This window comes from Schistocerca americana, chromosome 2, assembly GCF_021461395.2.
Source record: "Schistocerca americana isolate TAMUIC-IGC-003095 chromosome 2, iqSchAmer2.1, whole genome shotgun sequence".
Lineage (NCBI taxonomy): Eukaryota > Metazoa > Arthropoda > Insecta > Orthoptera > Acrididae > Schistocerca > Schistocerca americana.
In genome coordinates, this window is record NC_060120.1 from 447,421,236 (window position 1) to 447,449,140 (window position 27,905).

The following is a 27,905-nucleotide window of genomic DNA, read 5'->3' on the forward strand; positions in this document are numbered from 1 at the left end:
CAACCAACAACAACATATGGTGTAGATAGAACTTTGTTGAAAGCAACTACGGAAGAAGGAAACTAAACTACCAAAACGAGGAATATACTCTCTGGAGAAGAGAAGTCTCCTCCAACTTACAGTTATTTTAAGAAGATGGGACATAAGAGACCGGACATATAGGGAAATTACATACCTATTAAAGTGTAAATATGAATAGAAATGAACACAATCTTATAAGTATAGTGGTAAAGTTAATGAAGTGTACTTTAGCACACTCAGTACAAAGCCTATCCTGTATACCAGCCTGTAAAATCTGAACAATTTTAGCAATATCCAAGTAAGTGCTATTGTGTAATTTGATGTAACACAGGATTATTCCCAAGTACCTCCAGAGTTCAGATGACGGCTGCATGAAAACTGCACGAGATACCGAAAATAGACATGTCAGTGGATAGAGAGTATCTCCAAGTTTTTAACTCGGATTGTAGTTGGAAAATATGGGCACCTTTTGTGGCATGGTAAATGGCAACATATTTGTGTAATTCATTCAAATTGTATAAATTTTGACTGCTTGGAGCTCCACAACTTGTCAATATTTGTTAAAGGACTTTTATAAAAACCATGAACTGAATTTAAAATATTTAGTAGCTAAACTGCTATTCGGGCGTAGATCCCATTGTCAGGGTCATCTGATACAGAGGACAACAAACAAACGTATGCATAGTAATATCTACAACATAACAGTTGCATACTGTGGTGGAAAATAACAATCACCCAGAATAACATTTCACTTCTTCCTCACAAGCCAATGAAAAATTTAATGTAAAAATGTTATTTGGGTAGTTAGCATGCACAGAATTTCCCACTGTGTGCATGCTGGACTGATGTAAGTGCAGATTAGAGAGAGAGAGAGAGAGAGAGAGAGAGAGAGAGAGAGAGAGAGGAAAAAAAAAAAGCGTGAGCACAGAACGCCACATGGTGTGGTGGCAATTGAGCATCTCCACCTGCTGTGAAGGGATCACTGATGCTTTAGCATCACAGCTTGACAGTCTATAGGAAATCAAGGAACAGAGGGGCAGGCAATAACATCAATGCCCAATAAACAGTTGAAGAGACATAAGATCCTATTCGGAGATGTTCTTATTTATGAATTAATAAGAGATCTGTTCACACAGTATTGTAATTGTTATATACAACGAACAAACTTCAGAAGAGTTATTTAAATAGTGGTTACATCATTTTATAGCTTGTGTAGATCAGAGCTCTCTAAGGGTTCCCTTAGTTACTTGCCAGTGAATGAAAGTATAGCTGTTAATGCACTGCCTTAGCTTATTAGCTTCATAGCATACATCACAGTCTAGCACTGAAAGCGATTCATACCAATGCCCCAACCAGTTCTCTGAATGCATAATGAGCACAAGCTTCTGTGCTCATAGCTGCTGCTTATAACTTGCTACTTGCAGTTGGCAGAGGAGTCCTTACTGGCTTGCAGTCATCCATTCTGAATTGGTGTAGAGTTTCTCTGATGTTATCACTTGACATAATGTAATTTTGTCAAGAGACTGACTTTGATATCCAGATAGTACCTTATGGCACCAAGGTCCTTTATATCAAATCTGGCCGATAACTCATCCTCAATTTGTTTTGTAATGTCCGAGTCAGCTGAAATGATGATAATGTCATCACCATAAAAGTGTAGGAAGACCTTACTTTCTCTACACTGTCTATGAAAGTGCGTGGCTCTCAATTTGTGGGTTGCAATCCAATTTATTTTGAGGTTTCATTCAACTTTGGATACTACTCTCAACCAGCTTCGTGCAGCCCATAAATGGCTTGTTCAAGTTTCACAAAATTATGAAAATGATTTGCTACTGACAGTAAAGATGACCCATTGCATTGCAAATAGGTGCAACGAAATGCCAAAACCTTACTGTGGAACAGTCTTTTCATTGTGCCTGTCTGCAACTCAAAGGGTCATCTTTACTGTTGCAACTCAACATGTCATCTTTATGGTGAGGAGCAATCTGTCATTTTCCTAGTATTGCTTTATTCTAACTTGGTGTGTCCATTGTTTGATTTCCAAGTTTACAAATTGTATTACTGGATTTCAATGTTTGGAGCCCTGCCCTCATAAAAAAAATTGACTATGGTTATCTTTCTCCAAACTTTCACCTTTTGTAAGAATTTGACAACTGAGTCCAGCTGTTCGATGAATTATTTCTATGCCAATTTCACAACTGAGAAACGCATGGAGATATACAACAGCAATACACCCAAGTCAAATTTGACTAACAAAGCCATGGGTAGTTAGAATGGTTCAATTCTTGCAACTGGAGAGAATTTTTCCACAAAGTCAACAACAGCCCTTTGGTTGAATCCTCAAACAATTGTTCTTGTTTTTCTCCTCAGCAATGAGGAATCATTTGTGTATTCTTTCCTCAAAGCAATCCTTTAGTCAATACCCTTTCACTTATTAGCTCTCTACAATGTCCTAGGCACTGTTTTTGGCCAATGGCGCGATTTCATAATACATAGCTTCAAACCCCTGAACTGGACCACATAATGCTTCACTGACACTGACCTCTATTACATTTGAAATGAAGTTAGCATTATAAATTGAAACATCTGATGAATCTACATCTGGTGCAGACTATTGAGAAAGTGTGACATTTTAAGAATTATTTTTTTCGTCGCGTGAGTCATCATAGGAATTGAATTCTTGCCCTTTAATGATTGGAAGTCCATCGTCTTCAAAGCTGTAGAATGGTTCATTGTCTGACAATGGCACTAGTTCCATGTTTCTATCACCACTGAAATCTCCCCCAACAAAATTCCTGTTGATGCCTCCTCTTTGGGGATGATTTGGTTCATCTTCATAGAAGTCCAGATAAGATAGTTTTGGCTCAAAACTGTAATGGTCAACGAACTTCACATCTGTTGGATGTGATTCTTGTGCACTCTTGGTACCCAAACATGGTAGGCTTTCGAACATTCTGAATAGCCTATAGAAATCCCTTCTTTGCCGTTATGGTCAAAATTTCCTTTGGAGATTCATCCAATATGAGAACTTTTTATCAAATGTGCAAAGGTGAGATAGGTCATGATTCCTTCTGTCACTCCTCATATGGAGTTACATTACACAGGGCATCAGTTAAGCAATAATTTTGGATATAGTTAGCTATGTTGATGGTTTTAACCCAAAACAATGCAGTAGTCCTGATTCTAGCACCATGTAGCAAGCCACTTCAACCAAGAAACAGTTCTTTCGTTTGACATCTCTCCTACGGTATGTATGACTCTGTTAAGACGTCACTGTATTCCTGCCCTTTTGAGGCTGGAGTCCATTCTTCAACTGCAGTACTCGCTAACATTGTCTGAAAAGGATTTAATTTTATGACTAGTCTGATTTTCACTAGGTTTTCAAATTCAATAAATCTGTCAACAATTTCTCCTTTATGTCAATAGTAATAGATTTGGCTCCACCTGTTGTTGTTGTTGTCTACAAAGGCCACAAAACATTTCGCACTACCTTGAGATGCTTCCCTCATTGACCCACAGAAATCAGAGTGGATTAACTCCAGAAGTTAATGAGTTCCCTTTTTGTTTAGCGAAGGGAGAGGCTGTGATTTTTTTTTCTTCAAGGCATGTGGGGCATCTGGTCAGATGGACATCACTGAATTTCAGACCTGCCACATATTCATTTTTAAGCATTTTGATCGTATCTTGTAAGTTCAAGTGGGCTAATCAAGTATGCCAGATTTGCATATCACTTTTGTAACTTGTGACTTGGCAATGATGGAAGCCCTTGGACCATTTTCTTAAATAAAACAAATTACCAACTCTGTTTGCAATCACTTCGATTTTACCATTAGTATCTTGTACAACAGCATGTGGTGATGGTGTTGTCAACAACATTTGCCACTGAAATGAGGTTGGTTCTGAGTTTTGGTACAACATGAATGAAGTTTTTTTTGGCATTATGGAGTTGGTGTCAGTAACTGCAGCTGCAATACAAATGCCACCTTTAGCTGATACTTGCAGAGCTCAACTGCCTCTAGGCACTAAATTTTCCTGCATTTCTGTATGTGTGAACATGTTTGGATCATTGGACATGCATGTTGTGCAACTACTGCCTATGTGCCAAAAAATGTTGGAGTCACAAAACCTTGAAGTAGGCTCATTCATGGAGAAACAGCAATGAGCTTTGTTGACACTATTTGCACATTGTGTACTTAGTTTCTTCTTGAAAAAGCACTTATCTTCCAAGTGTCCTTTTTTGTTACAAAAGCTGCATTTGTATGTGGATTTTCCCTTTTTGTTTTTGTTTTGATTTTTGTTCCAATCTGTCACTGTCACTCATAGACCTTTTTAGCTTTTTCTCAAAATTTTTACATGATTTAACAAACATTGTGCACTCATACTTTCACTGTTTTTCTGAATTCTTTGTGATGTTATGTGATTTTTACGATCAGAGTCTCAACATCTCGCAGACTGTCAAGGGATTTAATAGCACACTTAAAATTGCAGTAGCTATCTGGAAGACTGTTAGGCAGCATAACTGACAGTAAAATCACCATTTATGTAGACATCCATTGCTTTTGACTTGTTCACAGTGTCTAAGAATTCAGTAATATGATGTGTCACCTTATCATTAGGTTGAATTTTGTGAAATGTGACGCATTTGAGCAAAGTTGCTTTGTGAGGCTAAGCCATACTTGACATGATTTAGTGTAGTTCTCTACTTGCGTTAGCTTGGTAAGATTGACGGATAAAAATCAAGTCTGCTTTTGCTTTCCTGTCTACCACTAGCCACACTTTGTATGCAGCTTCTTCAGCAGCGAGCATCTGATCTTCACCAGTCATGGCAAGTAGTAGTATCTCTCCAGTTACAAATCCCCATATGTCATTTATGATGAGTAGTGTTTGGACTTTTATTCTCCATGTGTTATAATTGTCTTGTGACAGCATTCCCAGTCTAACTTCAAGTGCAGCAGTCATCTATGTCACTTGCATTCTATCAACAACCTCATTAACTATTGCAATTTTAAGCTTATGAATTTAAATTTTCATTTAATCGAAAAATGTTTCTTTTGCAGATCGTGTAACCTGGGCCCATAACCTGTTGGGATGTGGTTTGACAATACTGGCAGGACAACATCATTACAAAACAACTTTACTCATAACTCACTTGACAAAGAATAACACAGAACTACCAAGAACTGACATGAAAACGTGCAAAGCAACATCTATAGATACCGAACAGATGCATGGCAGTAAAATTTAAATCTCAACATTTATCATATCAGACATTTGTTGACTCTCCAAGCAGTTCTTTCAGGTAAAACTCTTCAATAATTCTCTATCCATACCACCTCTCTTAAGCAGTGTGCCATTGACACATTCTGCTTCTATTGGTCTCAATGCAATTGCGATTTTTTACTTTCTTCCAGTGCAACAGATACTGCCCAGTAATATCAGTTATCCATTAATAGGTTTGTGAGCATCTATACAAGAAGCCCAATCTGAATCACCAAATAATTTAAGTATTTGACCAATGTGATAATCTGTGAGCTTGTATTATTTCTTTCAAATATCTTTGTACTCTTTTCTGCATTCCAAGAAATTCACTTTAAATTTTGATGAATACTGTGATAACTTTGCCACTGAGTGACCTGTGTCTAGTAGAGTCCTCTATGAGCAGCTCAAGGAAATTTGGTTTCATTTCCATCATGGCCTTGGTGCTCTCGGCATTTTTATATCTGAATCTGTCAAGTAGTTGATTAATTTACTCCCTTTGAGAAAGATTAATCATTAAGTAATCTCTGCTTTCAAACTTCACACCTACTGTGTGACACTACTCCCATGTGCTTATGTCGAAGCACTTTTCTACAAGAGCTTCCACCTTTTGCCTCATTTCTTCACTCTGTGCTAACACAACCATGTCGTCCACATACACTAACAGAATAGCTTTCCTCTTCCTTTGCACCTTATTTGTCCTTACCATTCTGAACAAATCCCTTCTTTCCTACTGAGTTATTTAATTGACCATTCCAGCATCTGCCACTTTGTTTCAGCCCATATATTGACTTGTTTAACTTGCAAACCAAACTTTCTTGTACCTTCCTGAAGAAACCTGGCTAGAGCATATATACATATTTTCCTTTAATATCCTATGCAGACAGTCAGCATATAGTACTAATGAATATGCCACTATTTCTAGAAACATCCCCTAGGCTGTGGCTAAGCCATGTCTCCGCAATATCCTCTCTTTCAGGAGTGCTCATTCTGCAAGGTTCGCAGGAGAGCTGCTGTAAAGTTTGGAAGGCAGGAGACGAGGTACTGGCAGAAGTAAAGCTGTGACGACAGGGCGTGAGTCTTACTTGAGTAGCTCAGTTGGTAGAGCACTTGCCCACGAAAGGCAAAGGTCCCGAGTTCGAGTCTCAGTCTGGCACACAGTTTTAATCTTCCAGGAAGTTTCATGCCACTTTTTCTCAACAATGGCTGCTACCAAAAGATAAACTGTTTTAAAATTTGAAACAGGAGCATAAATATCTTTATTGTGTATGTCTTCAACTTGACTAAAGCCCTTTACAACTAAACAACCATCAAAAATTTCCTTCTCACCAATTGTGGTCTTTTTTAATACCCCCCCTTTCCCCCGTTCTCTACTGTAATTACACCAGACTGTAGCTCGACAAATTTACAAGCATCATGACTCTTCAGGGAGTTTATCTTTTCATTCAACAGAACTATTCACTCCGCTAGATCAGAAATAACTACTTCACAACAGGGTTATTGTCATTCTTCCTTCCTCATTATTTGTGCTTCTTCAGTATAAGACTTCCTAATAGAATGAAATACCATCCAACAACATTTGCTTAAAGCGATTTTTTCTTTTGTTTTACCCTTTCTTGTCTTGCGTTGATTTCATGAAGTTTCACCATGTTCCACAATTCCTGATTACCTTAATTTAATGAATACATTTCAGACAAATTTTCCTCCCAATACGAGAAATCACAAAATTTCCCTTTAGTGTTTGAATCTCCTCTGCTATGATGTATTCCATCTTCAATACTTGGAAATGGTAATGCTCTTTCATTGTATAGTTCAATAAATCCTTTATGTGTATTTTAAGTTGAGCATTTGCTATCCAAAAATTCTTTGGATAAACAGTCTACACTACACAACCTATTTTGTTTCTGGCATTCGGATCCCATATCCATGCCCACAGATAAAATCATATAAGAATGCTTTTTTAAAAATTTAGAATGACCTCTTTGTTTGGGTACATGAACACAAATTTCACATCCTATCACATGTAAATGTCATACACTAGGCTTTCTACCTGTCCATAATTCATAAGGCTTTTTTTTTTTTTTTTTTTTTTTTTTGAGGTATTTGTAATATGATCTCTTATGTTGTACGTCAGTTCAGCACACAAACTCTTTGTTAAATCACTTCCTAGGAACCGTGGCTTTACCATTTCAACAATTTATCGGCATGTTTTGTTGCAGTATATATGTCATGGATTTTCTATGCCAAATTCCTTCATATTCACAGAACTGTAACCATTTGTGAGAACAGAATTCTGGCCCATTATCAGTGAAGATTCTCCAAGTATTTTCCAGTTTGTTTTTCTGTTTGATTCTTCCATTTCTTGAATTCTTCAACCACTTCATCCTTATTTTGTAAGATGCACAAATAAATATTTGTGCTTACATAATCCACACTCCCAAACTTTGAGCATCAGTTAGGACCTACAAGATCATTATGAATAAGTTATAAAGTGGTTGTTCATTCCTTTGAATTTTGCAATATAGTTTTCGTATATGGTCTGTGTTGATTTACCTGCCAGACAGACATCACACATATTTATTTCACCTTCTTCACAGTCTAATCTGAGGACTGCTTCCTTTTTTATCATATTGTTGATTGTACTTTTACTAACATAAGTCATTTGACGATGCCGCCAGTCTAGTGATTTTGAGTTAATTCATCATTTCCCAGTACATTTAGTGGCCGTTGCACAAGCCACTGTATTTTGTAATGTAAACAACCTTTCTGTTGAGTTTCACGAGTAGTCTTCCAGAGTTGTTAATTATCGTTTCTGAGTGGCTTTCTGTTTTTTGTTTTGTCATGAACTAAAGTTGATTTCAACTACAGTATTTTTGTCAATGGCTGAAAAAAAAAAATGTTCATCTGGAACTCTGATGAGTTGCCCCTAGATAAACCATCCAGTTACCACTATTCAACGTAACTGTGAAACACAAAGCACTCTTACTAACAGCACCTCATTTCTTTTGCTATTTTATTTAAATTTCCCATTTTTAGGGCAAGTTGTGGATTTGTGTGACTGACAGATGTAACAAACATGCCTACTTTTTTGTGTTATTTTTTCGTTGTTCCTGTCCTTTGTCACATGATTCTATAAGTGGCATTTCTTGATATCCTTGATTAACAGTATTAGCTTTCAAGTACACAGCAGAATGCTTATCTTCATTATATTCATAGTGTCTAGCATACTGTGCAGGCAGACACCTTTAATCTGCAGCACATTTAAAATCATTATCATACAAACTGCACAAAGCTGTATCCTATTCATCTAAATGTCCACATACAATAGTCATTTCCATGCCTCCATCTTTAATTTCATCACCAATGGTCACTAGATCTGCTACAGCTTTGGTTGTCAGTACTAGAAAATTTTCCACAGATTTACAATTCTTCATTTTTAGTGAATATTATTTCACATTTCAGTTGCACCCTGCGAAATTTGCTATCCTTCGAGGCATACAGTTTCTGAAGCTCTCCCCATACTAATTTCGGATTTGTCACATATGTAAACAACAACTTTTGCTAGTGCCTTAATTTGAAGAGATATATCTTCTTTTTTATCAGGAACTGGTACACCTTCACCAGATGCATTTCTTTAATGTGAAATTTGCGAACAAAGATCGGTGTCAATGTTTTCCAAACATGTTGCACAGAAATAGTCAGCATCAAATGTTTCATCTTTGCCATACATATGGGTTTTAGAGTGGCTAACAGGCATTAATGCAGTTACATCTATTTTTTATTAGCACTCCAGGGCCCAAAACCAATGTTGAAGTGGAATAAAATGGCTGTATCTCACACATTAATACTAACTGAGAAAACTTGGGTACACCATTAAAGCAGCAAAAACTGAACTTTTTAAGAGAACAAAGACATCTCAATTCTTCACTGTCTTTTTAAAAAATTTGCAAAGATAATCCAGTCTTGCCACAAAAACAGAATAAATAGAGCAGCTCTTGTCTAATTGTTTAACTCTTAACATTACTAAGTTATCACTTTTCAATACACACATTCACTTACTACGTTCTGAAGAAAACTGATGAATAAATGATCATTTCTCTTAACAGGATGCATATATCTGAGCATCTCAGGTAGTGCTCACTACTTCAGTTCAGATTAGCTTCCTGTTTCATAGTAAATATTCTCACAGATGCAGTAACAGCTACATACAATAACTGAAGACACCAAGCATGAGCCTTTTGAATTTCCTCAAAAGTCATCTAAAGTCATCTAAAAGCAATAACAGTAAACTGTTCATATTACACTTACCACTTCTTGGATTCAGACTCTTCATATTTTCCAACCCAATTCTCAGCCCACGAGTGGGCAAAATCCACAATCAAAATAAGCTGTATAATGATGAACAAAAATCCTCCAATCATCCCAAAATACATCCATGTTTTTCCAAATGAGCCTTCTGGTATGAAAAAAGCTCCCACAATGCCAGCTATAACCAAAAGATATTTTATGCCCCAAAACCTGAAATAATAGATAATATATTACAATTTTACTTTGGAAATTGGATTATCATTAAATTTAACATCATATCATAATGACCAATGGTGTATTATGTGCTGGAATATTCAACTCTGCTGAATTTATGACATTTATTATTTAACTTACACTACGGATTACAGAGTTTTATAACTAAACCATCAAGCATCCATGTGAGTGTATGACAAACAATGGTGGTGTACACTACGGAATATGGACAGTATGCTCACAGAAGACCCACTGTGCAAGCAAACTTTAGAAGCATACGCTTGAAGAAGATACTAACAACAGCTATAATGACATCAAGCCCCATCTCTGCCTAGCAGAAAGTGAACTTGTTACGGAAGTGTTATGCAGGTCACTAGTAATTCTAATGTGACAAGTATCAGAGGAGGACAGTACATCTGTTTCCACACATATCCAAAAAAGAGACTTGGTACTACGAAAACATCTTCTAGTAAGCCATGATACAGACGGACTCCCTCACAAGCAACAAAACAAACCATATAAACTGAATTTCATAAAAAAAATGGCCTGACAAGTTATTCAAACTATTTGCAGAACTATTGAGATATTTATCAATGTCTTGAGTTTGAAAAGCATGTTCCTCATTTCCAGACAGGTGAAGTATATTGTTAATTGTTATAGTCCATAGTAGTATTTGGTGATTTTTTTGAGGGGAAAAGTGTGGGGAGGGGTAGGGGGGCAGGAAGGGGCAGGTGGGAGGTCAGATAACGGAGCGCTCCATTGCATCTGCTTCAAAGGATAGTCTGAAGGAGCAGCACATGCTGATGATGTTGCTGTTATCATCTTCAGTCTGTAGACTGGTTTGAGGCAGCTCTCCACACTACTCTATCCTGCGCAAGCTTCTTTATTTCCAAGTAACTACTTGCTTTCCTTGCCATTGCCAGTCTACGTTTCAAATTCTCCCTACTACAACCATCATCAGTTATTTTGCTCCCCACATAGCAAAACTCATCTACTACTTTAATTGTGTCATTTCCTAATCTAGTTCCCTCTTCATCATTGATTTAATTCACTTACATTCCATTATCCTCATTTTGCTTGTGTTGATGTTGATCTTATATCCTCCTTTCAAGACACCATCCATTCTGTTCAACTGCTCTTCCAAGTCCTTTGCTGTCTCTGACAGAATTACAATGTCATCGGCGAACCTCAAAGTTTTTATTTCTTCTTTTAATACCTACTCCGAATTTTTCTTTTGTTTCCTTTACTGCTTGCTCAATATATAGATTGAATAACATCAGGGATAGCCTAAAATCCTGTCTCACTCCCTTCTCAACCACTGCTCCCCTTTCATGCCCCTCCACCCTTGTAACTGCCATCTGGTTTCTGTACAAATTGTAAATAGCCTTTCACTCCCTGTATTTGACCCCTGTCACCTTCAGAATTTGAAAGAGAGTATTCCAGTAAACATTGTCAAAAGCTTTCTCTAAGTCTATAAATGCTAGAAACGTAGGTTTGCCTTTCCTTAATCTATTTTCTTAAGATAAGTCATAGGGTCTGTATCGCCTCACATGTTCCAACATTTCTACAGAATCCCAACTGATCTTCCCCGATGTCGGTTTCTACCAGTTTTTCCACTTGTCTATAAAGAATTTGTGTTAGTATTTTGCAGTCGTGGCTTATTAAACTCATTTCTGTAATTTTCACATCTGTCAACATCTGCTTTCTTTGGGATTGGAGTTATTATATTCTTCTTGAAGTCTGAGGGTATTTCGCCTGTCATACATCTTGCTCACCAGATGGTAGAGTTTTGTCAGAGCTGGCTCTCCCAATTCTATCAGTAGTTCTAATGGAATGTCATCTACTCCCGGGGCCTTGCTTCAACTTAGGTCTATCAGTACTCTGTCTAATTCTTCACGCAGTATCATATCTCCTATTTCATCTTCACCTACACCCCCTTCCATTTCCATAATATTGACCTCAAGTACAACACCCTTGTATAGACCCTCTATACACTCCTTCCACCTTTCCGCCTTCCCTTCTTTGCTTAGAACTGGATTTCCATCTGAGCTCTTGATATTCATACAAGTGGTTCTCTTTTCTCCAAAGGTCTCTTTAATTTTCCTGTAGACAGTATCTATTTTACCCCTAGTGAGATAAGCCTCTACATCCTTACATTTGTCCTCTAGCCATCCCTGCTTAGCCATTTTGCACTTCCTGTCGATCTCATTTTTGAGACATTTGTATTTCTTTTTGCCTGCTTCATTTACTGCATTTTTATATTTTCCCCTTTCATCAATTAAATTCAATATTTCTTCTGTTACGCAAGGATTTCTACTAGCCCTCGTCTTTTTACCTATTTGATCCTCTGCTGCCTTCACTACTTCATCCCTCAAAGCTACCCATTCTTCTTCTACTGTATTTCTTACCCCCATTCCTGTCAATCGTTCCCTTATGCTCTCCCTGGAACACTCTACAACCTCTGGTTCGTTTAGTTTATCCAGGTCTCGTCTCCTTAAATTCTCACCTTTTTGCAGTTTCTTCAGTTTTAATCTACAGTTCATTACCAATAGATTATGGTCAGAATCCACGTTTGCCCCTGGAAATGTCTTAAAATTTAAAACCTGTTTCCCAAATCTCTGTCTTACCAGTGTCTCCAGGCCTCTTCCACGTATACAAACTCCTTTCATTATTCTTAAACCAAGTGTTAGCTATGATTAAGTTATGCTCTGTGCAAAATTCTACCAGGCGGCTTCCTCTTTCATTCCTTACCCCCATTCCATATTCACCTACTACTTTTCCTTCTCTTCCTTTTTCTACTATCGAATTACGAATTACAGCACCCCCCCCCCCCCCCACCAAGACTATTAAATTTTTAATACTTTCTTTTGTCTCATCACACATTTCTTCATTATCTGCATATACAATTGTACTACTGTGGTAGGTGTGGGCTTCATTTCTATCTATGCTATAATTGTGTGTTCACTACGCTGTTTGTAGTAGCTTACCTGCACCCCTGTTTTTATTCATTATTAAACCTACTCCTGCATTACCCCTATTTGATTTCGTATTTATAACCCTGTATTCACCTGACCAGAAGTCTTGTTCCTCCTGCCACCAAACTTCACTAATTCCCACTAGGTCTAACTTTAACCTATCCATTTCCCTTTTTAAATTTTCTAACCTGCTTGTCCAATTAAGGGATCTGACATTCCACATTCCGATCCGTTTTGTTTCTCCTGATAACGACATTGTCCTGAGTAGTACCTGCTTGGAGATCCGAATGGTTGACTGTTTCACCTCCAGAATATTTTACCCAAGAGAACGCTGTCATCGTTTAACAAGAAGTATAGCTACATGTTCTTGGGAAAGGTTTCCCCTTGCTTTCAGCCATTCGCAGTACCAGCACAGCAAGGCCATTTTGATTAATGTTACGAGGAAAGATCAGCCAATTATCCAGACTGCAAGTACTGTAAAGGCTGCTGCCCTCGTCAGGAACCACATGTTTGTCTGGCCTCTCAACAGATACCCCTCTGTTGTGGTTACACCTACAGTACGACCATCTGTATTGCTGAGGCACGCAAGCCTACCCACCAATGGCAAGGTCCATGGTTCATAGGGGGGAGGGGGGCACAAGTTGATATGACACACAAAACTGTCTTCACACTAGGTCTGGAGATAATGCCTGCCTGTAAGGGCTTTAGTGAGACCTTCAGAATACTGAGTAGGAGACTGCCCATCACTGCAGATGCTCCACTGTCCACTCCTGGCTTTATTATATCAGACACACTTCATTGTGAAACTGATGGCAGCAATCAAAATGCCAGACTTCACATCTAGCCCACTAATAATCAGCAGCACCTGCATTTTTATAGCCATCATCCATTCCACACGAAGTTTCTATCATATACTCTGGCCCCCCTGTGGACAGCGAATTTGAAATGAGAAGCAATTCCTTGTCTGGTGTGCTGATACATCTTATTGAGGGATTCAGTCTGGCATTATACCCAAACCTTGCCTGCAAGTAGATTAATACTCTGAACAATCCTATGAACCAGCTGTAAAGGGTCCCCTGTCCCACCTCCTATACGAAACGGAATCTATGAAAGCAGCCGTATGATTTATTAGTTCTTCTGTAATGTCTATACAGCATTTTATGTGGGCACAACAACCAACCAGGTTGGTTGGTTTAAAATACGGGAGGGAGGGGGGTGAAGGGACCAAACTACAAGGTCACCAGCCCATTGTTCCTAATGAAACAATGCCACAAGTGTGAGAATAAAACAAACAAGACATATAACACTGAACGGAAAGAAAGGAAAACCCACAAAAATGAAGGAAAGGCAACAAACACTAAAAGGAACAAAAGAGGACAAGAAAACAACAGAGAGACACTAGAAACAGTAGGGTAGAACAAGAAAGCAGATTACAGTGGCTGGCTGACCACAAGAACAAAAAGGAAAAGCCAGCCACTCAGCAACACATTAAAACCTCAACCCTAAAAGCACTAGGGTGGCAGAGACAGAGGGACAAAGGACATGCGCTAAAACCTACATAGAAGTATAAAACCCACTCTCACAGATAAAACGTAAAACTAAAGCTGCTGCTGAGCCGTTGCCGAACACCGAAGGTAGGGAGCTGGGAAAGTTAAAAGTCCGCCAAAGAGGTGCCAAAAGTGGGCAGTCCAGCAAGACGTGGACGATTGTCATTTGGGAGCCACAGCGTAACAGAGGTGGGTACTTGCGATGGAGAAGTTAACACCACCAACCAGCTGTCTACCTACAATGTTAAGCACATATGGCAAGGTACAGGCGGCAGTCCTCTGCTGAAGATGGATGCGTATTTGGCACCACCCAGTGTGACGACCACAGTGCGAAGGAAATAGAGCTGAGCATACAATACTATCGTGGGTGTTGCGCAAATGAAGGCTGATGTTTCCTGGCACTTCCTGTGCCGGCCTAATATCGGCTGCTCCAACTGAACAAATCTGACTATACCACATCCAATGTTGCAGGACATGAAAGTCCCTCACTGACACCTCGCTAAGGGCGAGGATGACTGGGTCCCTCATAATACACCTGAGACGGTTGCAAAGGGCTGAGTTGCTTGAGCATACACATGCTCATACGATGTGGAGGGAATGAAGCCCCCCTCATTGTAACAATACTGACCATCACACTGGGCATCACGTAATTGCCCCAGCTTTTTGACAAGATGAGCTAGCACGGCTGGATTTAAATGCTGCTGCTCCCTGCTGACTTCACAGTTACAGCTGTGTTTGTATGTCACACTGAACAATCTGGAGCACAGAATGCCCACGGTGGCTGTTGTAACTGGCAATGCGCATCGAAGACGCAGAATTCGATCATGCCAGAACGGCGTATCTGAGGCTGGCCCCATGGTATTAACACCAAGAATGTTATCACATTTTGCTGCTGCTGAAGTGTGTTGGTGAAGCAGAGGCAGGAGCCAGCAGTGGCCATTGTTCGTTTCTTGGCACATTGTTCTTGGCTTCAAGCTCTCCTGGGGTTATCCAAATGAATGCCATCACCAAACTGAGGCCAAGAGCTAAGATCACACCCCAATGACAGAACATATTGCTGCATGCTTGACTTCAGTGACTGATTCAAGACCTGTGCCACCTGTAATTCACTGCCCACTGCCCACTCACCCCCACAGCACCTCCACCACCTCCCCTGAAATACAATCCTTTGATCACATGATCCTCCTGTCCTCAATCTTTGGGTGTCCCCATCCTGCACCCATGTCCACATACCCTTCCCTCTCCACACTTAACTCAAACCTTCCTCTCTGCACTCCCTCTTTCTCTGTTCTATCTCCCTCTCCCAGTCAACTGCCTCTTCATACATAAACACACAAGATATTAGGCTTACTGTTTAACTCTAGCTCCTGAGAGAACAAAATTCGGCTCCATTTTACATGCTTCTTTAAGTTTCTTTTACCCAGTACATTTCGGGCTCTGATTTCATGTGAATGAGCATAAGTCAAAAAATGACAATTTTTATGAAAAGGACTGCAGACAATTCAGGCAGACATGTCTGCATGGGAGCTAAGAGACAATACAGAAGTTGCTGCCAAGGAGTGAGGCTATGAATAGCTGGGATTGAGGACAGGCAAGGTAATCGGGCAGCGTATTTGCGAAAGCAGAGCCTGTAGAGTATATCATGCATGGGTACTATAAAAGTTATTGAGGACCATGTTTATGAAGACAATAGCAGCAGGTGAGCAATTAACTGCTCAACCATCAGCACTGTATGTGTATATAATATAGCAGTGAACAATGGTCATTGTGTATGTATTCCAAGACTTATTGTGAATATTATCTGGCATCATAAATATTATACACACTGTGTGAATACACTGCTCATAAATACCAAAGCAGTGTACCTGTGTTTTCAAACAAGACCCATATAATTCCATATGCCAGTGCACCACCATTGTTGAAATTTTAACCTTTCAGCCCACAGTGATAAACTGACATAAGCTTGACACAGTAAGGTTTGAAAACAGCGGGAAACATCATCATCATAACCTTATATATATAAAAAAAATTCTTTCTACAACTACTACTATTATTATTATTGTTTCTTTTCTCAGACATTATGTCTGGTCAAAAATAGAAAGTGACGCGGACCTTGATCAAGCGTGACTTCCTTTTAACTGTACAGTATATGTTACGTTTCATTTAGGAACTTTCGGGTAATTGAACACGTATCAATAATTACAGATTTCTGTAGTTGTATATATATGCTTGGATGTAGCTGTATTGCGTTGATGTACTGGTGGATATTGTGTGGTATGACTCCTGTAGTTGATAGTATAATTGGTATAATGTCAACTTTATCCTGATGCCACATGTCCTTGATTTCCTCAGCCAGTTGGATGTATTTTTCAATTTTTTCTCCTGTTTTCTTCTGTATATTTGTGGTATTGGGTATGGATTTTCGATTAGTTGTGTTAATTTCTTCTTTTTATTGGTGAGTATGATGTCAGGTTTGTTATGTAGTGTTTTATATGTTATAATGGTTCTGTTCCAGTATAATTTGTATTCATCATTCTCCAGTAGATTTTGTGGGAACGTGTTGTTTAATTAGTTTATGTTGTATGGCAAGTTGTTGTATTATTTTTGCTACATTGTCATGTCTTCTGGGGTATTCTGTATTTGCTAGTATTGTACATCCGCTTGTAATGTGATCTACTGTTTCTATTTGTTGTTTGCAAAGTCGGCATTTATCTGTTGTGGTATTGGGGTCTTTAATAATATGCTTGCTGTAATATCTGGTGTTTATTGTTTGATCCGGTATTGCAATCACGAATCCTTCCGTCTCACTGTATATATTGTCTTTTCTTAGCCATGTGTTGGATGCGTCTTGATCAATGTGTGGCTGTGTTAGATGATAAGGGTGCTTGCCATGTAGTGTTTTCTTTTTCCAATTTCTAAAGGGTTGTAGAAGTGGTTATGAAATTGCAATGGTGTAGCTGATGTATTTATATGAGTGATTGCTTTGTGTATTTTGCTAGTTTCTGCTCATTCTATAAAGAATTTTCTTAAATTGTCTACCTATCCATAATGTAGGTTTTTTATGTCCATAAATCCCCTTCCTCCTTCCTTTCTGCTTAATGTGAATCTTTCTGTTGTTGAATGTATGTGATGTATTCTATATTTGTGGCATTGTGATTGTGTAAGTGTATTGAGTGCTTCTAGGTCTGTGTTACTCCATATCACTACTCCAAATGAGCAGGTCAATATTGGTATAGCGTAAGTATTTATAGCTTTTGTCTTGTTTCTTGCTGTCAATTCTGTTTTCAGCATTTTTGTTAGTCGTTGTCTATATTTTTCTTTTAGTTCTTCTTTAATATTTGTATTATCTATTCCTATTTTTTGTCTGTATCCTAGATATTTATAGGCATCTGTTTTTTCCACCACTTCTATGCAGTCGCTGTGGTTATCCAGTATGTAATCTTCTTGTTTAGTGTGTTTTCCCTTGACTATGCTATATTTCTTACATTTGTCTGTTCCAAAAGCCATATTTATATCATTGCTGAATACTTCCGTTATCTTTAGTAATTGGTTGAGTTGTTGTTTTGTTGCTGCCAGTAGTTTTAGATCATCCATGTATAACAAATGTGTTATTTTGTGTGGGTATGTTCCAGTAATATTATATCCCTAATTTGTATTATTTAGCATGTTGGATAGTGGGTTCAGAGCAAGGCAGAACCAGAAAGGACTTAATGAGTCTCCCTGGTATATTCCACACTTAATCTGTATTGGCTGTGATGTGATATTATTTGAATTTGTTTGGATATTAAGTGTGGTTTTCCAATTTTTCATGTTTAGGAACTGTATTAATTTAGGATCTACTTTGTAGATTTCCAATATCTGTAGTAACCATGAGTGGGGTACACTATCAAAAGCTTTTTGGTAATCAATGTATGCATAGTGCAGTGACCTTTGTTAAGTTTTAGCTTGATATGTCACCTCTGTATCTATTATCAGTTGCTCTTTACACCCTCGTGCTCCTTTGCAACAGCCTTTTTGTCCTTCATTTATAATTTTGTTCTATGTTGTATGTGTCATTAATGTCTGTGTAATGACTGAAGTTAATATTTTGTATATTGTTGGTAGGCATGTTATGGGGCGATATTTTGCTGGGTTTGCTGTGTCTGCTTGATCTTTAGGTTTCAGATAGGTTATTCCATGTGTAAGTGTATCAGGGAATGTGTATGGGTCTGCAATGTAACTGTTAAATAATAAAACAAAGATGATGTGACTTACCAAACGAAAGCGCTGGCAGGTCGATAGACACACAAACAAACACAAACAAACATACACACAAAATTCAAGCTTTCGCAACCCACAGTTGCTTCATCAGCAAAGAGGGAAGGAGAGGGAAAGATGAAAGGATGTGGGTTTTAAGGGAGAGGGTAAGGAGTCATTCCAATCCCGGGAGCGGAAAGACTTATCTTAGGGGGAAAAAGGGAGAGGTACACACACACACACACACACACACACACACACACACACACACACACAAGCAGACATTTGTAAAGGCAAAGAGTTTGGGCAGAGATGTCAGTCGAGGCGGAAGTAAAGAGGCAAAGATGTTGTTGAAACACAGGTGAGGTATGAGCGGCGGAAACTTGAAATTAGCGGAGGTTGAGGCCTGGCGGATAACGAGAAGAGGATATACTGAAGGGCAAGTTCCCATCTCCGGAGTTCTGACAGGTTGGTGTTAGTGGGAAGTATCCAGATAACCCGGACGGTGTAACACTGTGCCAAGATGTGCTTGCCATGCACCAAGGCATGTTTAGCCACAGGGTGATCCTCATTACCAACAAACACTGTCTGCCTGTGTCCATTCATGCGAATGGACAGTTTGTTGCTGGTCATTCCCACATAGAGAGCTTCACAGTGTGGGCAGGTCAGTTGGTAAATCACGTGGGTGCTTTCACACGTGGCTCTGCCTTTGATCGTGTACACCTTCCGGGTCCCAGGACTGGAGTAGGTGGTGGTGGGAGGGTGCATGGGACAGGTTTTACACCGGGGGCGGTTACAAGGGTAGGAGCCAGAGGGTAGGGAAGGTGGTTTGGGGATTTCATAGGGATGAACTAAGAGGTTACAAAGGTTAGGTGGACGGCGGAAAGACACTCTTGGTAGAGTGGGGAGGATTTCATGAAGGATGGATCTCATTTCAGGGCAGGATTTGAGGAAGTCGTATCCCTGCTGGAGAGCCACATTCAGAGTCTGATCCAGTCCCAGAAAGTATCCTGTCACAAGTAGGGCACTTTTGGGGTTCTGTGGGAGGTTCTGGGTTTGAGGGGATGAGGAAGTGGCTCTGGTTATTTGCTTCTGTACCAGGTTGGGAGGGTAGTTGCGGGATGCGAAAGCTGTTTTCAGGTGGTTGGTGTAATGGTTCAGGGATTCCGGACTGGAACAGATTCATTTGCCACGAAGACCTAGGCTGTAGGGAAGGGACCGTTTGATGTGGAATGGGTGGCAGCTGTCATAATGGAGGTACAGTTGCTTGTTGGCGAGTTTGATGTGGACGGACGTGTGAAGCTGGCCATTGGACAGATGGAGGGCAACGTCAAGGGAAGTGGCATGGGATGTGGAGTAGGACCAGGTGAATCTGATGGAACCAAAGGAGTTGAGGTTGGAGAGGAAATTCTGGAGTTTTTCTTCACTGTGAGTCCAGATCATGAAGATGTCATCAATAAATCTGTACCAAACTTTGGGTTGGCAGGCCTGGGTAACCAAGAAGGCTTCCTCTAAGCACCCCATGAATAGGTTGGCGTACGAGGGGGCCATCCTGGTGCCCATGGCTGTTCCCTTTAATTGTTGGTATGTCTGGCCTTCGAAAGTGAAGAAGTTGTGGGTCAGGATGAAGCTGGCTAAGGTAATGAGGAAAGAGGTTTTAGGTAGGGTGGCAGGTGATTGGCATGAAAGGAAGTGCTCCATCGCAGCGAGGCCCTGGACGTGCGGAATATTTGTGTATAAGGAAGTGGCATCAATGGTTACAAGGATGGTTTCCGGGGGTAACACATTGGGTAAGGATTCCAGGCGTTCGAGAAAGTGGTTGGTGTCTTTGATGAAGGATGGGAGACTGCATGTAATGGGTTGAAGGTGTTGATCTACGTAGGCAGAGATACGTTCTGTGGGGGCTTGGTAACCAGCTACAATGGGGTGGCCGGGGTGATTGTGTTTGTGAATTTTAGGAAGAAGGTAGAAGGTAGGGTTGTGGGCTGTCGGTGGGGTCAGGAGGTTGATGGAGTCAGGTGAAAGGTTTTGTAGGGGGCCTAAGGTTCTGGGGATTCCTTGAAGCTCCACCTGGACATCAGGAATGGGATTACCTTGGCAAACTTTGTATGTGGTGTTGTCTGAAAGCTGACGCAGTCCCTCAGCCACATACTCCCGACGATCAAGTACCACGGTCGTGGAACCTTTGTCCGCCGGAAGAATGACGATGGATCGGTCAGCCTTCAGATAATGGATAGCCTGGGCTTCAGCAGTGGTGATGTTGTGAGTAGGATTAAGGTTTTTTAAGAAGTATTGAGAGGCAAGGCTGGAAGTCAGAAATTCCTGGAAGGATTGGAGAGGGTGATTTTGAGGAAGAGGAGGTGGGTCCCGCTGTGACGGAGGACGGAACTGTTCCAGGCAGGGTTCAATTTGGATAGTGTCTTGGGGAGTTGGATCATTAGGAGTAGGATTAGAATCATTTTTCTTCATGGCAAAGTGATATTTCCAGCAGAGAGTACGAGTGTAGGACAGTAAATCTTTGACGAGGCTGTTTGGTTGAATCTGGGAGTGGGACTGAAGGTGAGGCCTTTGGATAGGACAGAGGTTTCGGATTGGGAGAGAGGTTTGGAGGAAAGGTTAACTACTGAATTAGGGTGTTGTGGTTCCAGATTGTGTTGATTGGAATTTTGAGGTTTTGGAGGGAGTGGAGCTGGAAGTGGGAGATTGAGTAGATGGGAGAGACTGGGTTTGTGTGCAATGAGAGGAGGTTGAGGTTTGCTGGAAAGGTTGTGAAGGGTGAGTGAGTTGCCTTTCCGGAGGTGGGAAACCAGGAGACTGGATAGTTTTTTGAGGTGGAGGGTGGCATGCTGTTCCAATTTGTGGTTGGCCTGCAGGAGGATGCTCTGAACAGCCGGTGTGGATGTGGGAGAGGAAAGATTGAGGACTTTTATTAAGGACAGGAGTTGATGGGTGTGTTCATTGGCTGAGTTGATGTGTAGGTGAAGGATTAGGTGGGTGAGGGCAATGGATTGTTCAGTTTGGAACTGGTATAGGGACTGATGGAAAGAAGGGTTGCAGCCAGAGATGGGAACTTTAAGTGTGAGGCCTTTGGGGGTAATGCCAAATGTCAGACAAGCCTGAGAAAATAAAATATGGGAGCGTAATCTGGCTAGGGCGAAGGCATGTTTGCGGAGGGAATGTAAATAAAACTTAATGGGGTCGTTGTGGGGGTGTTGTGAGGGTGACATGGTATTAGAAGGTGGAAAGTGTAACATGAGGCTGGAATGAAAATGAAAATAAAAATATATGGGGAGAGATAAAGATGAACTAGAAAGCAACTGGAGATCTGGTGTGAAAAAAGGCGAAAAAGTGTTGGTTAGAGCTGGGCTATGTTGATCCTGTGGTGAACTTGGGTTGGTAGACAACGATGTGCATAAAGGTTAGGTGGTCGTGTTGCCGCCAAAACACGTAAAAGGGTGGAGAAATTCGGGAAAATTTCGAAAAAACTATGTGTAAATGTATTAAAAGGAGTGGTTTTGTGGTGGCAGATTATCAAAATGAGGCTAACAATTGTCTGACGAAGAAATAATGACGTTAAAACCTGTGGGGAGCAGCTAAAAATGATCAGTGATGTGGGAAAAACGGAAATGGAAATAAAGCGAAAGTTATTAGAACTAGCCGAAATGGTTGTTTAATAGGTGAAAGGAACTGTTTGTGAACTAGAAACGGTGGATTTTATAGCAGCGGTAGTGTTGAAAGCGGGAAAAAATTTTTTGGTTATGGTTTGGAAGTGGATTACGTACTATTTAGTATATATAGGCGGGATAAAATTGTATAGTAGATTACGGTAAAAAGGAGAAGGTGAATACAAAGTGAAACTACTGGCAAAAACAGAAAGAGAAAATAGAGAGGGTGGGGAGTTGTTCCGGTCCCGAGAGCGGGGAGATTTACCTTTGGGGGGGAAGGGGGGGGGGTGGTATGCACTCGTACCCACACGCATGTCCGTCCGCCCGCACATATGCAGATTGTGTGTGTGTGTGTGTGTGTGTGTGTGTGTGTGTGTGTGTGTGTCTACCTGTCCCTTTTTCCTCCTAAGGTAAGTCTTTCCGCTCCCGGGATTGGAATGACTCCTTACCCTCTCCCTTAAAACCCACATCCTTTCATCTTTCCCGCTTTCCTGATGAAGCAACTGTGGGTTGCGAAAGCTTGAATTTTGTGTGTATGTTTGCGTGTCTATCGACCTGCCAGCCCTTTCTTTTGGTAAGTCACATCATCTTTGTTTTTAGATATATTTTTGCCACATGGAAGTTTCCCTCTATTATATTCATATCATTAATTTGAACCCAACAATTATGTTAAATAATTTAGTAAGATGTGAATGTGTTGAGGTGCACTACTTTAGCCAGAAATTTGCTATTTTATCATTTCCAGGGGCTTTCCAATTGCGTGTAGAATTAATTGCTCGGGTGACTTCATGTTGCAAAATTATCACTTCAGACATTTGTGGTATCATCTTGTATGAGTGTTTCTGCTTGTATCCCTCGTGCGTGTCTTATGTTGTATCGGGTTTGACCACATGTTGCTCCACAAGTGTTCCATGTCTGTTATGTTCGGTGGATTGTCTATTTTAATGTGTGTGTTATCTATTGTCTGGTAAAATTTCTTTTGGTTTGTGTTGAATGTTTGGTTTTGCTTCCTTCTATTTTCACTTTTTTTGTATCTTTTAAGTCGTTTGGCCAATGCTTGTAATTTCTGCTTCTTTTCATCTAATTGCTCTATCACTTCTTGTTGAGAGATTTTACCTAACCTTTTTCGTTTTTTGTCTGATATTTCATTTCTTATAAATTGTGTTAGCTGTCCGATGTCTTTTCTCAGTTTTTCTATTCTGATCTGTAGCCTGTGTTGCCATGCTGGTTTTGTGGGTTTCTTCTGTGTGTGTTAGTTGGTTCTGATCTCTGTCTAGTGTGTATATTTAGTGTAGTGAGTGCTCCTACATAAACCAGTAGTTGTAACTCTTCCATAGTTGTATTTTCATTTATTTTGTTGTGTATTATTATTATTATTTTATACTATTGGACAACTACTTGTAAGTATACAGCTCTGGTACAGCAATGATAAGAAACAGAAACCATTAATAGAGCAAACAAAAGGAAAAATTAAATTTCAATATTCAGTTTTTCCAACCAAACAATTGATTTGGTGCAAGCTTGATATAAATCTTCCAGCAATCCATTAGTAGTGCACAAAGGACAGTCAAATGGTTCAAATGGCTCTGAGCACTATGGGACTTAACATCTATGGTCATCAGTCCCCTAGAACTTAGAACTACTTAAACCTAACTAACCTAAGGACATCACACAACATCCAGCCATCACGAGCCAGAGAAAATGCCTGACCCCGCCGGGAATCAAACCCGGGAACCCGGGCGCAGGAAGCGAGAACACAATGGACAGTCCATTATGATACTTAGCACCATTTGTGCCACAGATTTGTGAGTCATCCCATTTTTGCATGTGGACAGTAACTAGTTCTTACTGTACCAACAAATGATATGGTTGAGTTTGCAAAATGTATTCTGAGGAAGGCTCAAACAAGGAAATTTGATCTTTGTATTTTCAACTTACAAGCAGTTTTGCTCAGGTGAGGATGACCAATCCGATTCTCCTGAAGCTTCCAGACTGAAAGCCTTGGAGAACATAGCAGGATTATATTGTTCACAGAGAGAAGTTAGTTGTTCAGTAGTCTAACCCATAACCAGGCACAAAAGATCACTGACTTATTAAGTAAAGTAGAATGGATAATGCTTAGATACTAGTTTGTTGAGCCACTGGATAGATTTCATTAACGACAGTAACTCAGGATACTGTCAAATGTATTACAATACCTGTTCACACAAAAAGCTAAGTTGGGGCATGTTTGAGTATGAACTGGTTTTATACCATACAGCATTTATTACTTCATACACAATGGAAAGACAGATGAAAAGCCACAAAAACAAACAGGTCAGGTGTCTAAAAAATAATCTTACAGGCTAGTATTTTACAAGTGAGCTCTCTATCCTCAGATGTTTACAGTTTTCCATTAACATTCACAGAAATCTTTTACTGCAATGTGACTCACCCATTCTGAATTCCTGAACGAGGATCTTTAGACGTCTTAACACCAATCATAATAAGAGCCATGAGTGCAAAGAAGCATGTAAGTGCAAAACATATCCTGTAGACAGCCAAATAACCAACTGCATTTTGACAATTTACATCAGGCATTATCCCACTATTCCCACAGAATGGAACCTGAGAACAGAAAAATTTCAGATTTGCATCAGAGGCCTTAAATGTAATAAATAGAATTTAATGCAATACAAATTCATGTGTGACACACTATCACTCATTTCTGCTACAGGCAATGTTTAAACCCGCAAATCTGAATAAATGTACTTTCTGACTACATCACGAGCAGCATCATAAAATTAGATTGTGTTTTCAATTGAAGTGTTTCTCAGGAGAAACAAGTTGGGAGGGGAGTCCACCCATTAATTATGTGAGGTGCTTGGTAGGAGGGAGTGGGGGGGGGGGGGGGGGGGGATGTGGTGGGGATCGGGTGGGGTGTCAAGCTGAATCTCGCCCAATCTTACATGGGGGACAGGGGGTTGGTCAGTTGGTTTAAAAGAGGGTGGGGGGAGGGGGGGGGGGGGGGGGGAAGAGACCAAACTGCTAGGTCATTGGTCCCTCATACCAATTAAAATAATTCCACAAGGGTGGGGGTAAAATAATCGAGACATACAAAACCCAGCTGGAGAAAGCAGAAAACCACAAGAATGACAGAACGGCAACAAACACTAAAATGGACAAACTCGGACAAGAAAATCACAGAGACACAAGAAACATGAAGAGATCAATACAAGAGAGCAGATTACCATGGCTGGCTGTCCATGAGAATATAAAGGAGAAGCCAGCCACTCTGCAACACATTAAAACCTCCACCCTAAAAGCACTAGGGTGGAGGACACAGAGGGACAAAGGACATGCGCTAAAACTTAAATCAAATGATAGAACCCACCCTCACAAATAAAACTTAAAACTAAAGCTGCTGTTGAGGCATTGTTGCCCAACACCGAAGGTAGGGAGGTGGGGAAGCTAAAAGTCCGCTGCAGAGTAGCGGAAAGTGGGCAGTCCAGAAGGAGGTGGACGGCCACCATTTGTGAGCCACAGCGACACCGAGGTGGGTCGGCACAACGGAGGAGGTAATCATGCGTTAGCCACATATGGCCAACGTGGAGCTGGCAGAGGGCGACAGACTCCCTGCGAGAGGACCACAGTTTGTTGTGCGTACTGTCCTGCCATTCCGTCTCCCAAAGCCGAAAAACCCTGCCATGTAAGACAAAATGCAAGTAAGTTTCAGAGATGCCCATCACCAGAAGCAGTTTCCACGGAGCCTATTTGGCCAGCCTGTCACCAAGTTCGTTGCCTGGGATTCCGACGTGTCCTGGTGTCCACACAAACATCGCTGAAAGATGGGACCATGCCAGGGTATAGATGGATTCCTGGATGGTGACTACCAAAGGATGACAAGGGTAGCAATTGTCAATAGCTTGTAGGCTGCTCGAGTCAGTACACAGGAGACATCACTCCCCAGGGGATGAGCACTAGATACGGCTGCCAGCTCTGCAGTGAAAACACTGCAGCCATCTGGCAAGGAGTGCTGTTCAATATGTCCTCCACGGGCATACGCAAAGCCTACGCGACCATCACCCATCGAGCTGTCGGTGTAAACAACTTCATGGCTCCGGTACTTGTTGAGAATCGAGAGGAAGTGACAGCGGAGAGCCGCAGGGTTAATGCAGTCCTTAGGGCCATGATAAAGGTCCAGAAGAATCTGCGGCCTAGGTGTACACCATGGAGATGTACGTGAATGGACCTCGAGGAGAGATAAGGGGAAGGACTCTAGTTCAGAGAGAAGGGACAAACACGAATCGCAATCTTAAGCCCTGACCTGGGCCGCCGATGCGTGAGATGAACCGCCGTAGTTGAGAAAAGGAGACGCTAATTCGGATGCGCAGGAGAACTACGAATGTGTGCAACTTAAGTGGCAAGCAGTTGTGCATGCCTAACCTTTAATGGAGTGACTCCAGCCTCCACCAGGACACCTGTCACCGGACTCATTCTAAAAGCTCCCACCGATAGGCAAAGGCCGTGGTGCACTGGGTTGTGTAAATGCAATGCTGAGGGCACCGCCAAACTGTAAACCAGACTCTCATAGTCAAGGCAGGATTGAACAACGGCTCTGTCTGTAGAGCTGCAGCAGCGTAGAGCAATCTGCACCCCCAGTTGGTGTTGCTCAGGCAGCAGAGGGCATTGAGATACCACAAGCACTTCCGCTTAAGCTGACGAAGGTGAGATAGCCAAGTCAATCAGACATTGAAAACCAGTCCTAAGAATCAATGTCTCCACTACAGTGAGTTCTGGTTCTGGATAAACGGTGTGACGTCAACAGAAATGCATGACACACAACTTTGTGGCTGAAAACTGGTAAGCCTTGGGTTACAGCCCATGACTGCGCCTTGTGAATGGCAACCTGTAGGCGCCGCTGAGCAGCACCAGTACTGGTGAAGTAGTAAGAAATGCAGAAGGTATCCCATACAGAGAAGGTGAGAGCGTCAGCACTACAGCCACTGTTAGACCGATAATAGCCACTAAAAATAGATACACCCAATACGGAGCCCTGCAGAATGCCGTTCTTCTGAATACAGGGGGAACTATGAGAGACACTGACTTGGACATGGAATGTAAAGAGCAGCAGGAGGTTTTGGAAAAAAAAATTGGAAGCAGGCCCGGATACCCCACTCATTCAATGTGGCAAGGATATGATGTCACCACGTCATGTCGTATGCTTTACGTAAGTCAAAAAAGACAGCAACCAGATGCTGGCATCTGGAAAAGGCTGTTGGGATGGCAGACTCGAGGGACCCAAGATTATCAGCAGTAGAGCGACCCTGGCAGATGCCGCCCTGACATGGAGCCAGTAGGCCACGTGACTCCATGACCCAACCAAACTGCTGACACACCATACACTCCAGCACCTTACAATAAAAGTTGGTGAAGCTGATGGGCTGGTAGCTATCCACATCAAGTGGGTTTTGACTGTGATTGAGCACCAGAATGATGGTGCTCTCCCACCACTGCGATGGAAAGACGCCATCACACCAGATCCGGTTGAAGATTACGAGAAGATGTCACTTGTAGTTAGACAAGTGATGTTTAATCATCTGACTGTGGATCCGAACCGGCTGAGGAGCTGTGTCTGGGAAACGTGCAAATGCGCTGAGGAGCTTCCACTCTGTAAACGGAACATTATAGGGTTCACTGTGGCA

General features: G+C 40.9%; 1 protein-coding gene across 2 annotated transcripts in view; it reads right to left on the reverse strand.

Moving 5' to 3' along the window:
• Positions 1-27,905, reverse strand: part of LOC124595439 (probable serine incorporator) — a 110,460-nt gene that overhangs the window by 75,754 nt on the left and 6,801 nt on the right. For both annotated transcript variants that reach the window (XM_047134179.1, XM_047134180.1), the window contains exons 3-4: positions 24,656-24,828; positions 9,586-9,795 (exon numbers count right to left, since the gene is read on the reverse strand). In XM_047134179.1, the coding sequence (XP_046990135.1) occupies positions 9,586-9,795; positions 24,656-24,828 (383 nt within the window). The remainder of the gene's footprint in view (positions 1-9,585; positions 9,796-24,655; positions 24,829-27,905) is intronic.